This window comes from Clytia hemisphaerica, unplaced genomic scaffold (genome assembly GCF_902728285.1).
Source record: "Clytia hemisphaerica strain Z4C2 unplaced genomic scaffold, Clytia hemisphaerica genome assembly, whole genome shotgun sequence".
NCBI classification, from domain to species: Eukaryota; Metazoa; Cnidaria; class Hydrozoa; order Leptothecata; family Clytiidae; genus Clytia; species Clytia hemisphaerica.
Genome location: NW_027104475.1, coordinates 304,753 through 322,041, shown reverse-complemented (window position 1 = coordinate 322,041; position 17,289 = coordinate 304,753). Strand labels below are relative to the sequence as shown.

Sequence of the window (17,289 nt, the reverse complement as noted above, 5' to 3'; positions counted from 1 at the left end):
CAACACTTTTTCTATCTTGAACGAAACTGGCGCTAAACTGTCTTTACCTGGTTGATCATCAATCGATTAAATTTCGTCATGTGAGTGTAGTAAGAAGAAATTTGTAAATTATAAGCGGAGCTTATCTTAAGTTATTTCTAATCTTCCATGATGAACCAGAACATTCACTACACGGCCGCTTCCTAAATCGCACAACTATCCATTAAACCTTTTAGGGCTTTTAAAACGGCTTTTAGGGGTGGTTCAGAACTAGGGGGGGGGGGCTTTTCCTGTACCACCCCTTAACTTTTGATCTAGTATGTCTTTTTGGATGAAATTTGGCACACAAGATCCTTGTGACGTAAGGTAACTTTTGACAAATTTTTTTTTGATGACGTCACTCATCATGCCCAAAGTGAGCAAAATCCAAAAATGTCCTTTGTTCTTATAAATAGCTATTGTATTCTAACAAAGGCTTTAGAAAAAAGTTGCCCGAGTTTAAAATGCTTATTTTTATCCTAAATATTCAATAAATTACGGTTTAATAAACGATATATTTTACATTGAAAATAAATTTGTATTGGGAAAGTATCAATTTTTGTGACACCTTTTTGTCAGAAATGCCATCATGCTCAAGGTGTGAAAATATTTAGGTGTCAAATTTTTTTTATTTTGAAGCTAAATAAAAGTTAGGAATTTACAGAAAATTTCATGGCAAAAGCTCTATTATTTAAGGAGCTATTACCAATAGTTTGACCTCCGAACAGAAAGAGCCCCCCCCCCCTAGGCCGAATAGGGTTAAGAAGGGATGGCGAGTGGTCGAGCGCCTTCTCTGAATCCTAAATAGCTAAGAATGTGAATTTCGCAGTAGCTTGTTACAGTGAGATTTCCCCTATAATGAAGTTATTTCAATCTTTTGAACCTCTGATAACTTTAGTTTAAGCGGGATTTGCAATCTTATCAATCTTAACTTTAAAGTTAAAATTTCATTGGCCTTCTATGAAGAATTTCGTTTAGTTGATAAAAGAGCTCAAAGCTATAAAAGAGAAATAGTATTGAAAGCAGTAGCGGCCTGGCTTAATTTTCTTGGTGGTGCAAACTATGAAATTGGCGCCCCTGGTATTTTTGTCCTTGTTTGCGCCCTCCATCATTAAGTGAAAATATTAAACTGTAAGAGCAGTGACTGGTTGAAAGTAACGCCCCTAATCTTAGAAATGGAAATTTTATACCTAGTAAGTCGATTTAGTCTATATTTTTGCTTTCTAAAACTGTTATCAGAAAAATTACCTGATAATCTTAAAACTTTTGCGCCGCTAGTCTTACTTTACTTTCCATTAATGATCATGGCTGAAAGAGCCCCCAAAAATGCAGAAGTTGGGAAGAAGGGTTCGTGCAAATTTTGGCGCCGCAGGCAAAAATCTTTGGTGTCAGAAAGGTCAAACAGCTTAAAAGATCTTCTAAAACGTTAGTCAGTATAAGACCCCAAAAACCACAGCGAGAATCAACAAGTTTTGATCATTTTGGCAATCTCTCATTTTAGGGGTGAAAATTTGTAACTAGGGGAAAGTGAGCAATAAATTTGTTCGAGTTTGCTAAATAATGTTAAATTTCTCTTCTTGCAACAAGACTTAGATGTCGAATGAAACAACAGCCGCCATCTTGGGTATCCATCAAAACTGACTTTCGTATCCGTCAAAGAAACATTTCTAGCGGTCGCAGAAGAGCACTCTCATACACCCAATTCATAAGGGCGACACATTCTCTTTAACCCCTGGTGGATACACAACACTTCTCTTACTTCTGATTCAATATTGATAGAAGTTTAGAAAAAATTCAAGAGAAAGGATGCAAGAGGTTAAATTAAAAAAAAATTATCATTGTACTCATAGAAGGCGCTATAAACGTGCCGAAGGGCGCCAAATTGCCTAGTTAAACATCGACAAAATTTTGGCGCCCCCTTGAAAAGCTCTTTTGGCGCCCCTCTCAGATCTTTCTGGGTGGTGCACTGCACACCCTGCACCCCCTGCCAGGCCGCCACTGATTGAAAGTTATGGCATGTTTTTTAGGATTTTGATTCAAGTTCAATTTTCTTCTAGCTTGCAGATTATCAGGTATTTGTACGTACACATGTCAATTAAATGAAGATTGTTTCTTCAGAGCATGCACAGCCTCGATAGTCACATTCAAGTGCCAATCAGGTAAGACTTAAAGATTGTCTAAGAGTTTAAGACCTTTAAAAATACTATAATCAAAAAAAGTAGAACTAAACTAATTACGTCGAAGTGTCGATATTGTGCCATTTTGATATAGATAGAGAGGCATATTCAGGCATCTTTACGTTTTTAGCTGTTTTACCGGAATTTTAGAGTCTTTAATAGAAATGTTCGATTTCTGAGCAAATTTTGGGCTTCTGAGACCTATTTCATAGTTATCAATTGAAAATGTTTCATCATTTTTAAAGATAACGTTTAATTACCTGAACCAGTTTTAAAGTTTTATATTTACGTTAAGCTTTCCTCTATACTATAAAAAGAGAATCAATGAAAATTTCTTTCCGTATGCCCGCAATATCTTGATAAACCTGTATACTTTTTTTGGCGCACCCAGTACACTAAAAATGACCTTTACATAGCATTTACATAATTTCCTAACAGTTCATCAATTATGCACACATAACGCTCTACTCTAAAAAGATATGGCGAATGTGATGAATTGACCTGTTTTGTTTTTCAGCCAAAACATTTAAAATCGCGTTATCTTTTGCTTGAAAACGAAAGTTGAAGCGATTTGGTTCTAATGTTAAGCTTTGGTGCGATTATTTTGCTTTAGCCACCCGGGGGGGTACTACCCTTGTCGACCGACGGGGGTGCTCCGCTGAGGTTCGAAAAATGTACCCTACGTGGGACTCGAAATTTGCGAAAAAAGTGACCCTGAATGGGACTGAAATTCCAAAATTTTCTCAAATTTTCTACTTTTTCCGCAAATTTTCCAAAAATAGGCACCCTACGAGGGACTGATTTTTCTATTTTGGTGTTTTTGCGACCCTACCTGGGACTCGTGGAGGTCAAAAAAGGTACCCTGACCAGCGGAGCATCCCCGTAACCCATCTTGCCCTAGTACCCCCCCCGGGTTTAGCCAATTAGCACGTTCAAAGAGCCATATAGTAAATGACCAGTATAAGAATCTGCTCAGATACCCTTTCGACGTGTTCGATCGATGGAAATTTGAATGCTCCCTGGGGCATACCGAATGAGAAAAAGTTGTATATATACAATATACCTACAACAATATAGGTTGAATTTAATCTTCTAGTGATGGGTTGTTAACATTTAATGTTATTTGTAGGTGTTATGGATATCAAAGGCATATTCTGGGGAAGAACCAGCAGAGATATTTGCGAAACTCCGAGTGGTACTGTGACAGACTGTTACAACTCCACATTAGCTGTTTATCAATTGGAAAATGCAAAGACTTTTTGTAACAATGAAACACAATGTAAATTAAAAGCATGTAAGTTATATCATGTAAGAGTCAGAAAGAAATATCATTAAAAATTAGAGTGCTGAAGTGAGCCAACAATACACTCTTCTCGAGATGCATAAATTTATTGTTTTCCTCGTTTTCAAACAGATTTCATTGCTATAAAATTACATATTCACAATGATAATTGTGTTGTTTACACCAAACATTTTGAATTTCAAGTACTTTTGTTTAAGAGTTAATGTTTGTCTTTTGGGAATTTAAATTGGTTTAAATATATAATTTCATAGCAATGAAATCTGTTTGAAAACGAGGACAACAATAAATTTATGCATCTCGAGAAGAGTGTATTGAAATGCTATCTGTTATGCATCGTAGTGGTGGATCTGAGGAGTTTCAGAGGGAGCATGACTTAAAGAGACACTCGCCCTCATAAGCTTAGCATCCCCCTTCAGATCCGCTAGTATTGACTTCGATCCAAGTATTATATGCGAGTTGAAAAAAAACTAACCTAACTTAGAATTGGGAACCAAATTTAGAATTTTGTGAAAGCTTTGTGCATAGAAGACATAGAAAATTCAATAATTTTGAAGGATATTTTCACTCTTGTTTTTAGCATTCAATTTTGCGGATAAATGCAACAATATCATGTGGTTTGATCCGTGTGATGGAAAATCGAAATATCTGGATTTGAATTATACCTGTACAGACACGAAAGGTATAAAGATTTATTTTACTGAATTGAACCGAAAATATTATTACTAGCCAGAACTCACAAGATGTACTAGAGAAGTCAAACAGACCTTCAAATGCAATTTCAATTTCAATTTTGACTTTCCAATTCTCCTTATTGACATTTAGCCCAGCCCATTAACTGCAACATTTTCTTTGGTTTAAGTACCACTGTCGAACAGAGACATATAAAACATGGAACCTAAATAGAGTTAAACAACTTTTTTGTTTCAACGTCTAGCTAAAACGGATTACTATTCATCTTCACCATGGAGCCAATGGAACGCATGGTCAGCCACCTGTGGAGCCGCTCAACGCTCAAGAGAACGAGATTGTCAAAATCCACCTGAAAAACCATGTGGTTGTAAAAATCAAGAATTAGGTGCTCAAAGAGATACTCCAGATGCTCGTTCAAATTCATGTCCAGGTATTTACTTCTGAAAAAAAAAGCTCTGCAAGTCAATAGCACAAACTGTTCAGGGTTTTCATTGTAGTTTATTGAAAAGATTTTGCTCATAAACATCTTTAATTGTCATGATTGATGAAAGTTGAACTGGGTATGAATTGCATTCGACAAAACAACAACTGACTATTTACTGAATAATCTTATTTTTTTCACTTCCAGAATCTACCTCAATTGTACCTGAAATGTCTTCATCGTCGTCGATATCACCGTCCCCGTCCCCGTCCCCGTCCCCGTCCCCGTCCCCGTCACCATCACCCTCCCCGTCCCCCCCCCCTGTCCCCGTCACCTTCACCCTCCCCGTCACCCTCCCCGTCACCGTCACCATCACCCTCCCCGTCACCATCCATCCCCGTCACCATCCACCATCACCGTCACCTTCACCCTCCCCGTCACCCCCCCCTCACCCTCCCCGTCACCGTCACCATCACCGTCACCACCCCCGTCACCATCACCATCACCGTCACCGTCACCGTCACCGTCACCCTCCCCGTCATTATCACCCTCCCCGTCCCTGTCACCCTCCCCATCATCGTCGTCGTCACCATCACCCTCACCCTCTCCGATTCCTTCTCCATCTATGGTCGACTCTTCTTCCTCCTCAATACAACCCTCATCTTCACCATCTTCAAAAAGCAGTAGCCACTTTGAGTTATCCCCCTCGCGTGATATGATGTCTTCAACAACTTTTTATGAAGCAACTGAAAGCTTAAATCCTTCAAGCTCAAGCCAAAGCGGTAATTTATATTATGATCTGAAAAAATAAAAGCTACATCTATTAAAAAGCCTACTTTACATTATTTGTCAGTTTTCGTTAACTTCCATCTAACGCCATCCGGACGTCTTGAGCGTTAGGTGGACATTGAAGCAACGATATGCGATTAATAGTTAGAGTTTATGAAGCCATTGGTCTTAACTATAAACGTATAGTCCAGACATAATAATATATACACTTAAACTACAATTTTTTTCTATTCAGCATATACACAATTGCTTTCTCTTTCACCATCGCCGATGTCGTCCTCACCGATCCATGAAGCTTCATCATCGGCAATCGTTGTTGTTGTCCCTACCACTACTGGACTACCAAGCTTCTTTGTCACTGCTTCTTTGACCTTAATATGGGAAGACTTTTGTAAACATTCACTAGAGTTTAGACAAGGTAATCTATGTATTGAGTGTTTAACAACGTGTTCAAGTTGGATATCTTGAATTGAGATTCCAATAAAACTAAACAGCCGTACCATAGTATAAGAAAGCCGCGGCTTTCTTATACTATGGCCTATGGCCGTACATTTGTTTTTGAAACACCTGATAGTTTATTTTTACATTAATTTCCAGTAAGCATTCTATCAACTCATTCAAGAAATACCTACTTTTGAACTTAATGCACCAGCATAGTTCAAATAGTTTTTTCAGAAGCTTAAATACTCATTGTCAATGATAGATACGGCCATGTTTTAAGTAGTTTTAAGTAAGGCCTCTAGTTAAAAACGATTACGTATAAGATTGCAACATTTTAAATTGTTTCAAATAACTTCTTTCTGAAATGATATCTTTATACCCTGTTATACATTCTGTAGGAGTTGCCGCCCTCTTGACAAAGCGTTTGAACGAAAAAAAATACGCCGATCAGGTCATCATCTTTAACATTGACAACTGCAACAATACCAACAAAGACCAGAAAGCTGTCGTTAAATTCTATATCGCTGTCAATAACAGCACAGCGACACCAAGTCAATCTTTAACAGTGTTGGCTGGTGAGTTATTGGCTGAACTCATTGAAGATGATGAAACTGTTGTCATTGGTCCAAATTTCGGAAAAGGAACTGTAAGATATTGTTACATTAATGTATTATCTAATCTAATCGAAACAAGAAGCCAAAGTGGCATTAAGTCAAAGCGACAAAGCGATGGTGAAATGTTTGTTCGCGATGCGTACACTTCGTACCAGAAGGCGCTGTTTCTTCACAAAATAAACATAAGTTAACAAAGCGTTTTTCAAAAACGGTCATGCACCAATACGGCCAGCGAGATATGAATGAAAAGCCTGATATTGGGCAAAAACCCAGCCTAATTTGAATGAAAATAGCATCAAAATCTTTGTTTCACAAGTTTTCAATCAAGCGTCATAAACAACTAAAATTGAAATTATAAGAACTATTTTCAAGATGACAACTTTCCTGTCAGTTTAAATGATAAATGTTGAAGGTGCTGGCTTGAAATTTCCACAGTTATATCTTGATGTACTTTATATTGATTTCTAAAAAGATTTCACTGAAATATTGCGAAGGCATATCGAGGCACCTCATTATTTTTTTAGTTCTTCCAACCCAGCCATTTTGTGCTTGTTTAAATTTCTTAGTGTTGATCTTTTCTTTACAATGATTTTATAATGCAAGTGTATTATCAAGAGCATATCATTAATGTCTAAAACGCACTGGGAAGTAAGTATTAACGACAAACCATAATAATTTACCATTAAAGATGCTACATTACTGATTTCTTGATCAACAAATAGTCATCAAATACGACAGTGAAAGAATAACAGAAATTCAGATGTTATCATTCCAGCCGCGGCTTTCTTATACTACAGGGTGTCCCTAATTAAAGTATCGAGTTTGAACATGCGATTGAGTAGAAAAGTTTGTGTGTGTTATCGCTAAAATATAAGAACGTTCTCCATCACACAGGCTTATTACAAAAGGTAGTTACAACGTATAAATTAATCGTTATGACAAAGAAAAAAGAGGGAGAGCTTAAAATACAATTTTGTGAACACGCACATAAAACTTTCTACTCATAGTTGTATTTCGACTCGATACTTTAATTAGGGACACCCTGTATGGTAAAAACTAGCTGAAATATAAATATTCCATTCAAAAGTTTCATACAATAGACTCTCGGTAATTCCAACTCTAATTTGTTCGAATTCGAGAGAAATTCGAATAAGCGAGAGTTAACTGTGTGACAAACTTTTTTGCTTTTAGTTCATCATAATCAAGGAAAAGGATGACGACGATGATTTGTCAGCATGGTTGATCATCCTCATCATCATTGCAGCCATCATCTTCTTGATCTGGTTGTGCTGTTGTTGTGCTATCGTAAGTGATCAATCAATATCTTCATATTTTCTTCATGATATCACCAATAGTTTTCGAATTATTTTAGTTTTTAGATTATCTTCTTGATCTTGATTCTGTTGTGGTGCAACGGTAAGTGGTCGATGTTTTATTCATGTAACATCACCATTAGTTTTCGACATATTTCCAAAGTGATTTTTGCGTTAAAAAAAAATAGTCTTCACTATCTGGTCTTCAAAATATTTACAAACTAGCACAAAACACCACTACATCCTCTAGAATATTGCCGTATCAGTTTGAAAAACGCCCTATCAAATAAACGTCCCTTCGAATAATGCCTCCTCTAGGAGAGTTTATTCGAAGTAATACGGTAATATAAACTTCGATCTTCATTTTGTCTCAATTTTATAATGCTATCAATGTAACTAAATGAAAACCTTTCAAAATGTAGCAAACTTTATCAGGTGATGATGTTTGGGAATGTTACTTTTCATGTGAACTCTATTTATCCATTCTCATAGCCTAAACCAAAAAAATTCATCTTATAGTTTTGTAGGAAAAGAAAGCGTGAAAAGAACCAACCACAACCACACCGTAAATATACATTCACACCGTTCAATGGATATGAAACACCACACGTTCAATTACGAGACAACACTGAAATGGCATCCTTCTCAACAAACGTCATTAAATTAAATGTTAATGGAGATACGCCAAGTACACCACAGTCTGAACGTTCACCCGATGGAATTGAGAATCCTTCTTATGAGTTAGATGATGTTTCCAATGCACCTTCTACCTTCCAACCATTGAAAGTAACATTGGTAAATAAACTAATTTTTTCACCCTCCTTCTTTGACTTTCGGAGACTAAATTTATTGGACCTTATTACACAGGTTGCAAAATTAAAGTATGAAGATAAATGGGAAGCACGCCTTTATATGGGAAATTTTTATCTGCTTGTTACATGACATTTATTTCTGATCTAACAAAGGCTTTAGAAAAAATTTGCCTGAGTTTAAAATGCCTAATTTATGCTAAATGTTCATTAAATTACGGTTTAAACAATATATTTGACATAAAAGATAAATTTGTATTGGAAAAGTGTCGATTTTTGTGACATCTTACTGTCAGAAATGCCATCATACTCAAGGTGTGAAAATTTTTAGGTGTCAAATTTTTTTTTATTTTGAAGCTAAATAAAAGTTAGGAATTTACAGAACATTTCATGGCAAAAGCTTTTTTATTTCAAGAGCTATTACCAATAATTTGACCTCCGAACAGAAACAGCCCCCCCTAGGCCGAATAGGGATAGATATTTACTTACTAATAATACAGTTGAGTCTCCATAACTCGAGCACGCACGGAAAAAACACCTTTCGAGAATAGGAGTAAGGTTTATAAGGCATTGTTAACACTGAAGGAAAGAGAAATCTTGTTCAAGGAGACATTTGGGTTACGAAGGTTCAAATTAAAGAGACTCCACTGTATCTGTGATTTCTTTATACAGATGAACCCATCAGATAGTGAAGACGAAGAAGATAACAAAAAGCCTTCAACCTCCTCATCTTCATCTTCAAGTGATTCAGGTAAGCTCATCTCTTCCCGAAATTTAAACCACAAACAATGTAGTTCTCTAAAGGAATTATTTTGAAGGCTGAAAGCGGTGTTTTTCCTGTTAGGTATAGCTTGAAAAACCTCACCAACTGATCATTTCAGTAAAAACTAACCTAAGTTATCCAAAAATCGAAGACTTCTACCCGAGAACACCATACATGTACAATTAATCCAAGATGTCTCACAAGTTATAGCAAACATAAAACTTTATGACAGTAGAAGATCTAACAAGTTTCGATCAATAGCAAAATGAAGAAATCTGTGCATAAATGATATGAAAAGGAACAAATGCTCTGGGGAAAATTAGAGACTGATTAAGAAAACACACTCTTTTTTTATAGAAGATGAACCCAAAAAACAAGAAGATTTACCTCATCCACCAACACCTGTTAATGATAACCCTTACCAACCTCTAACATTACAACTAAATATCACAGATCCTCAGACAGGGAATACACCAGGTGGAGGTCCTTCTCCTTATCAACCATTATCGTTACAAATATCCCCAACTTCAGCACCAGTAACCAATAGCAATGATCCGGATAAGCCTCCAGATTATGAAGAAATGCTTCCAAAGGAACCAGAGGAAGATACAAAATCAATAAAATCAAACTCTTCTACCGATTCCGACAGCTCATCCTCCTCCTCTTCGTCATCATCTGACAATCCTCTTAATGATTATGATAACCCTGACAGACCTCCCACACCACCACCTACTTCAACACTTCCTCCACGATCACCAGGAGTCACCAGAGTTGTAAGTTGATATTCATTAATGGTCAAGATTATCTACTATATCTTGAAATCAACATCAATGCACCAACATCTATAGAACCTATATTAACGTTATAATAATGCTATTACCAGCTTCGAAGCGTCTGATTTGTTTGTATGATCCTCTACGCTAGTATCCCTCTGATTTGTCTGTTATAAAGGATGCCAATCGAATTATTTGCTAAATAAGATTTTTGAGCTGTGGATCGTGACGTCATTATAATTTGAGGAAGGAATAAAGAAGTTGTTTATGGTAGACATGGACATCAATTTGTATACATTCCTATTTAATTTCGGTTGTACTCAAAAGGGTAACGCCACAATCAACTTACTTAGCCAAGAAATACCAATGTCTTTTGAGTCTGACAAGCACCCCTTTTTATAAAAACATAGGAATATACCTAGTAGTTGGACAGAAATTCTTATTTCTTTACATATATGTGAATGTATTATGCATGGTAGAGAATCTCTCCCCAAATTGCTTTTTAGTTTATTGGTGGCAAATTGGTACGTGAAATTGGTCAAGGTGATCCAAACAAAGCAATCCATGTTAAGATGACGACGACCATGTAATAAACGAGTGAATGATGGCGGAGAAGTCAAACGTCCTAAAGAAGAACTGTATTTTTAATAAAGATTCAAATGGTTTTGATAGCGAAATTGCTTATTGATCTGGTAGGATAATGATCTGTTATAAACACCTCCTTCTCACAGACCCGGTAGGATTTTTTTCAGCCAATGGGGGTAAAAATAACAGAAACTCGCTGGGAATCGATATTTTTTATGGATGGGAGGGGGGTCAAAAATTCAGTGGGGATGAGAAGAATAGGATAATATTTTACAGTGAAGATTGGGTTTATTTGATTTGATTATTTCCAGTGGGGATGAAAATTGGAGTATAGTTTCTCACTGGGAACGATATTTTGGTCAATTTTCCCAGTGGAAAGCTGTCCCAGTGGGTCTGTGGGAAGGTGGTATTTATAAGGTTACAAGGACAATCATAACTAAAGAATGACAATGATATTTTAACTAGGTCACAGTGTGGATCTAAACCACACTGAAACGACTGCCTTCCATCACGCATCACGATCGCGAAAGAGGGTGCGCACATTATTAACGCCTATATTGTCATCTCCAGTACATTTTAGATTATTCATTGAAAACAGATTACAATATATTAGTCATTTTTCATGTCTCGATTATTCAATTCTGACATTCAGGGAAAAAAAAGAGAAACACCTGGGTAATCTAGTTAAAAGAACCGAAAGTAAATGGTAGACAAAGTAATGAGCCAAGGCAAAACGAGATTAGCGTACCACTATGAAAGAAACCGCCTCCGGCGGTCGATGATAGTTTTTAAAGGTTAAAGCACCCCTGTTTTACAGAACCGCTGGAAAAATCGGCCAAAATTGCATTCCCGGTGGAAAGAATACTTTACTGGATAATACTGGATAATTGACATACCATTTAATAAAGATCAATAGAAAAAACCATCTCCTTTTTTTGCCAAAGGACAATAGCTCAAGAGGTAGTTCTCGGGCTAAACTCTACTTCAAGAAAATTTGCAAGAAGAACCAAACCGAAAACATAGAAGAAAGTGCAAACATGAGCGGTTAGAGGCCATTTGTCTAACTGTATAAATTAGATTGTTTCGTAGAGGTCAATAGACCTGTGAAATACACATCTATAAATTAATAGGGTTTCTATCCCAATTATAATTTCGATATAATTTTCATCCCAATGTGGGTAGAAGTTCTACCGGGGCTGTTAGACAGGGGTGTGTAAAAATAAAGATTAAAAGTTCAAAGTTCACGTATAAGGCGTGAACTTACATTGTACAAAAGAGTTTATTTTTTTAATCAAAAAGTTTTTATTGTCTAAAATGTATTTCATAGGAAAAATGATTTGTAATTAGTAATTGTGATTAGAATGTTTTTATTTGAGGCACATTTGTAGCGTTTTATGATTCCTTGTCCTCGTATATTCAAAGACGCCGACAAAAATTGGAGTACACTCTTTTCTTTTTTATATAAGAATCAGTAAATTTCTGACAAGGTTCGGCTGTTCTTAATCTTTTGGCATTTTGAGCCTCAATTTTTTTCCCATCGTTTTCTTATTTATATGAAAAATCGAGGTAAATTAGGATTCATGTACCCAACTTTTACTACTTTGACCCTCGAATTGTTTGAAATTGGTTTATTCCAGGCTCAACATTGTTCTTAAATTGTTCTTATTTTTGGCGATTTTGAGCCTCATTGTTCTTATAAAATTGTTCTTTAGCCTTATATTATGTAGTTTTAGAAAATTTTTATACAGAAGAGTTACAACCCAGTTACAAATATATTTTACATGTTCACATTGTCTGATTTACTTTTCCAATACTAAAGGGCTACATACACTACACAATATATTGTCAGACAATATATTGATGATATATTGCTGAATGTCGACAATATATTGAAAAGGTGTCCGCAATATATTGTCAGCTCGATTTGCAATATTCCAACAATAAAGGGGGATAGTTTACAGAAAGAAAATTCCTTTTTATATTAGAGTACCAGTTGTTTACTTCGTACATTACGGTCCGCAAACCATATTGTCGAATATTGTTCGTCAATATATTGTGTAGTCTAAGTAGCCCTTAAGATAATGTAAGAGTTCCCCTAAATAATGGACTGTAACTCAATGGGAGTTTGATATTATCATGTTTTTTTTTCATGGCCAGGTATTTGCATTTCATTATTTTCAAGTCAGGAAATTCAGTGGGGGTGGAAAGCACAATATTATTCAGTCATCGGGTATATAACTTTCCACTTGGGCAGATTTCGTGTACGATTATTTATAAAAAACCAACGTTTCAACGGGTTGCGTTTTGATTTTTTATTTAATTCTAAAAAGTTTAATCAATTCAAATACTGCGGAAGAAATGCCAACCATGGGTTTACAAAGGTCTATGTAGACCAATCTATCAATAGCAGAAATATCAAAGTAAAAAAAATAACTCACAGCTCTGAAACACCTCTAAAAAAATAAAAATAAGAAGATCCCAACAACAACAAAACTTACTACCTCTTAAGGCTTGGGGACACGAGAAGTTTTTTTCGCGTTGGTGCAATGCAACATGCTCCATCCCACCAAAACGTCTCGTGTCCCCAAGCTTTTATGATAAAGCATGCATGGGATTGCGAATCTGCTATTCATATTAATTTTCCATTGTTTTTTTTTGTTTGTTTGTTGGTATTTTTTGTGATTTTCTATTAACCCAGCCGGCACACAACGTTCCTTCAACGTTCAACTAACGTTATATGGACGTTGTGAATATTAGAACTAGCCGTATTGTATAAGGGTTGCGAAGCGACCCAGACTCCACCTCAATTCGCAAGTTGCTAGCAAAATAAATGACTCTCTAAAAATCCCCCTTCTAATAAAGCCGCTATGGAGACAGGGTCGTAAGAGCCTTAATGCCCCCAAACACATTACATAATCCACGGCCACAACACCCGCCACTGCCCCGCGCATCGCTCTTTTGTTTTCCTTCTAGTTATTCTAGTGTAAATGGTGCCTTAATAAAATCGTACGATATTCGTCGAACGATCGAACATTTTTATTCGAATCACGAATCTTCCCTGTCGAAATCATCACAAAACATAAAGATAAAACAAAAACAAAAATGTACAAAAATGGCTTGTTGGTTCTTCGGCAGTTTTGATTTATTTCTTGACAAATTCGACAAATTTGATTACCTCCGTACCAATGAAGTATAAGCCCGAAGGGCTAGAAGTCAATCTCTTTGGTAGGATTTGAAGCCAACAAATCCTACCAAAGTTGCGCAGCTTTGAGCGACCCGCCTGGTTTTTACACAAATGACAGATTGAAACTAAAATTTACCGCTTAATTTTGAAAAATATATCACTCGAAAACAAAGGAATTGCTAGATTCAATCCGTCATCAAAAATACGGCGCATATTTTAAGGCTTCAATTTTTCTTGCCTGAGAAAGGTTAGAGATTGACCTCTAGCCCTTCGGGCTTGAAACTCAATGCTCCGTACTTCTTTATCATAGAATATCCACTTGGTTTTGCAAGGTAAGTTTCGTTCACTAAAAGTGCACTCCTCCCGCCCGCGCGACTTGCAAAAACCTCTCATTGATTGACCTTATTTATTTGATACTTGATACTTGCTGTTAAAAGTCAAGGGATGATGAAGATCCTTTCTGTCACCGTTCAAACTATTTTTTTCCATTTAACAGCAAAATAAACATTAAAAACCGAAGAACCACTGCTTAGATTGCTTAGATGCGTGCCGCCCGCGCGGCAATTTGATCAACTTCAGATTCTAAGTCCGTGTTTCGGCTTCCGGTAATTTTGTTGCTGTTCACTGCTAGGGTACACCATTTTAAAACGGCATTTTTCGCAGTCCTAGCTACCAAGCCGAGAAAGTTTTCGTGGCTTCAAGCCAAACCATTCAAGGTCATTTTGATAAAATCATCGGTTTGAAGATGTGATTTATATAGCAAATTTTATAGCAAATTTTTGCTTGGGATAGAAGTTAAAGGTACGTGCACAATATAGCAAAACTGCTTCGCTCATAAATTCGCTTCGCAAAAACGTTGAAACGACGTTGTGTGCCGGCTGGGTAGACTCTAGCCTAAGGCACAACAGGAAATGGGAATCTATACACGTCTCATCATTATGTTCTTGACTTAAGAGACGTATATAGGATTATGTAATTTTACGAAAGGTTCCCCGCATTTATTAGATTATATCGTGGAGCTGCAGTTACAATTTGGTTGAGGTCAGCATTTTATTCACTTTCTTATATACTTTGATTGACAGGTTGTATTATTGTGCTTGTAAAGAATTAACGTGATAATACGTATTTTCATGTATTAAAGACGCATTGAATTTAATAGGTATTGAAATGACATTTCTATATCTTTAAAAGCGCTTATCATGATATGCAGTATGAAAATAATGTAAATTTTGCTTTCAACTAATATCACAGCGTATGTTTTTGTAGTTCAGGCTGATAGAGAGCTGAAAGTGACAAAATGTGGATTTGATGTGATATGAATGGAATAACAATGTTTGATACAGTTTTGTCTCCATAACTCGAACATTCACTCGAAATTTATTCGAGTTAGGAAATTTTGAGTTTTGGAGTTAGTTTTACGAAACATTGTTAACGGGAGAGAGTTAAGGAGACATTCAAAAATATAGAGGTTCGAGTTAAAGTGAGAGACAGAACAGTATTCATTGTTTCATGGTGTTGGAATGACTTGACTTTTGCATTGAAATAGTGATGTTTTTTCTTGCAATATTTGAATTAATTACCTTTTGCTGAGGCTGATAAGTTATCAGCTACATTTAAAATAGTTGCACAATAATCTAGTCAATTACACTCCAACTATATATCATTTAAACCTCTTAGTCATACCAGTGGGCGCTCCTCCTGAAGGACCTATCTCTGAAGATATTCCCGGATCTCTCGTTGCGAAGCTGCTGTTTGAAAGAACATAATATTTGGATGAAGATAGGATAGCTTCCCGGGGGAACTGACCTTGACAGCCGACGGAGACGTGTCACTGGATTCCGTCAGATGTGAATATTTGGTTAATTTCTCATCCTGCCAGATCACCATTTACAATGTTTTGTTAAATCATAACGTCGCTTTAAAATTTCTCTGTTGTTGAATGGCAACAATTTCCCCATAGTATAATCTACTTTACAAGAATTTAATATTAAACATTTTGCTATCGTGAAAGCTTATCTTAAAATCAAAGCTAATCGGATGAAAAGCAGGCCCTATTAAAGTGAGAGATGTTGATATTTGAATTCCAAACATTTTATTAATGACTCGTGTAATTTATGGAGTACTGCCACTTCAAAAAAGATCCTGTCAGCATTCCAAATTCTTATGTACGTCGTACGTCTGATAGTTTGAGATTGAGAAACTGCTGCGCTTCCAGTCTTTGTATGATGCTCAATGTGAACGTGTAATAGTTTGGTTGATCTGAAGTGGACTCTGTTGCCCAGAGTCCACTTAAAATTTTTTTATAGACTGGATGGCGCGATAAAGTAGCCCGGTATTATGTGGTAATAGGCTTTTACTTATGCCGGCTGTAAAACAGTCCACCAGATGTTAGTTGTTTTTGCAAGGTAAAAAAAGGCTCCAGCACAATATTTTTATTTGAATATTTAAGGGATCGCAAATCTGTTCATCATACTTCAAGCAGTAGTTTTGTTTATTAGAATATTAATATTTTGTTTCAAAATGGCGACCTCGTCAAATGCTGCTAGTCTACTTCACTGGATCCAGCGTCATCAAAAATAATAAAAAAGGAAAGTAGAGCCAAGACTAGATATGATTGCAATCTTTTCGATACCTGTGTGGCCAAGGCTCGTTACACTTCCTGACCTGTATCATCTCATTTTGAATGAAAAATGCAACATTTTGGGCTCTTTTGATATTAATCAATTGTGACAAAAATTCTGTGCTGACGAAAAAATAGCAGACAAGGAGTTACTTCATCGTAGTTTTAATTGCGTCTGATATTCTATTTTATAATAGTATTGGGCTGTCCCATTTTCCCGTCAAATTGAATGTTTTAGAGTCTATAAAACCTTAAACTGTTCTTAACTTGTTCTTGAATTTTTGGTCATCATCATTTGATGTGGTCACAATTTCAAAAAGATCAAGTCTTCATAATTACCGTTGACCTTGATGGTAATGAAAATAAAGCTCTTTAATTCTTTTGTTGTTGTTGCCATAACATTATTGAAGAGACAGGAAGTTCAAAAATAATCAAAATGCGTGTAATACTGTAACAACGTCGTTATCATTGTTCAGTTCTAATTTTTCATTTCCCCTTTTTAAATGTGTTATTTCTACAAAGTAGAAGAGATCTTTATGAATTCCTTGCCCAATATTCCTATCCAGCACTGGTAGTAGTGCTCTTAGAAGATTCAATCCAATGTTTTGAACCATAGCATATGGGTTGGTCGTGGGACAGTGTTTTCTTTCATTGTCTGTGCTCTTTTACGATTTATGAGATTAAAAAAATATCATATAAAGTGACCCGTGCCATAATCCCACATAAAGCTAAAGTCTGCTCCAAAGGTATGTGGAAACTTGTTTTTTGACATTTTCTCAGCACCCATTA

General features: G+C 36.2%; 1 protein-coding gene across 1 annotated transcript; it reads left to right on the top strand.

Annotated features, from left to right (window-relative positions):
- The first annotated feature begins 1,322 nt into the window (after positions 1-1,322).
- On the top strand, positions 1,323-10,908 carry LOC136821391 (mucin-2-like). Its single transcript, XM_067077628.1, has 13 exons — positions 1,323-1,365; positions 2,076-2,177; positions 3,325-3,489; positions 4,076-4,177; positions 4,433-4,618; positions 5,005-5,391; positions 5,634-5,816; positions 6,238-6,485; positions 7,645-7,758; positions 8,286-8,561; positions 9,248-9,326; positions 9,696-10,111; positions 10,618-10,908. The coding sequence occupies exons 1-13, from the start codon at positions 1,323-1,325 to the stop codon at positions 10,699-10,701; spliced, it is 2,385 nt and encodes a 794-aa protein (XP_066933729.1). The 3' UTR covers positions 10,702-10,908.
- Positions 10,909-17,289: the final 6,381 nt, after the last annotated feature.

Bases quoted from the DNA above. Each gene is read 5' to 3' on its own strand.
- LOC136821391 (XM_067077628.1), top strand. From the start codon at position 1,323: ATGGCTGAAAGAGCCCCCAAAAATGCAGAAGTTGGGAAGAAGG. The intron at 4,178-4,432 runs GTATAAAGATTT...TTCAACGTCTAG, and splicing joins TACCTGTACAGACACGAAAG to CTAAAACGGATTACTATTCA. The intron at 10,112-10,617 runs GTAAGTTGATAT...ATTGCTTTTTAG, and splicing joins CACCAGGAGTCACCAGAGTT to TTTATTGGTGGCAAATTGGT.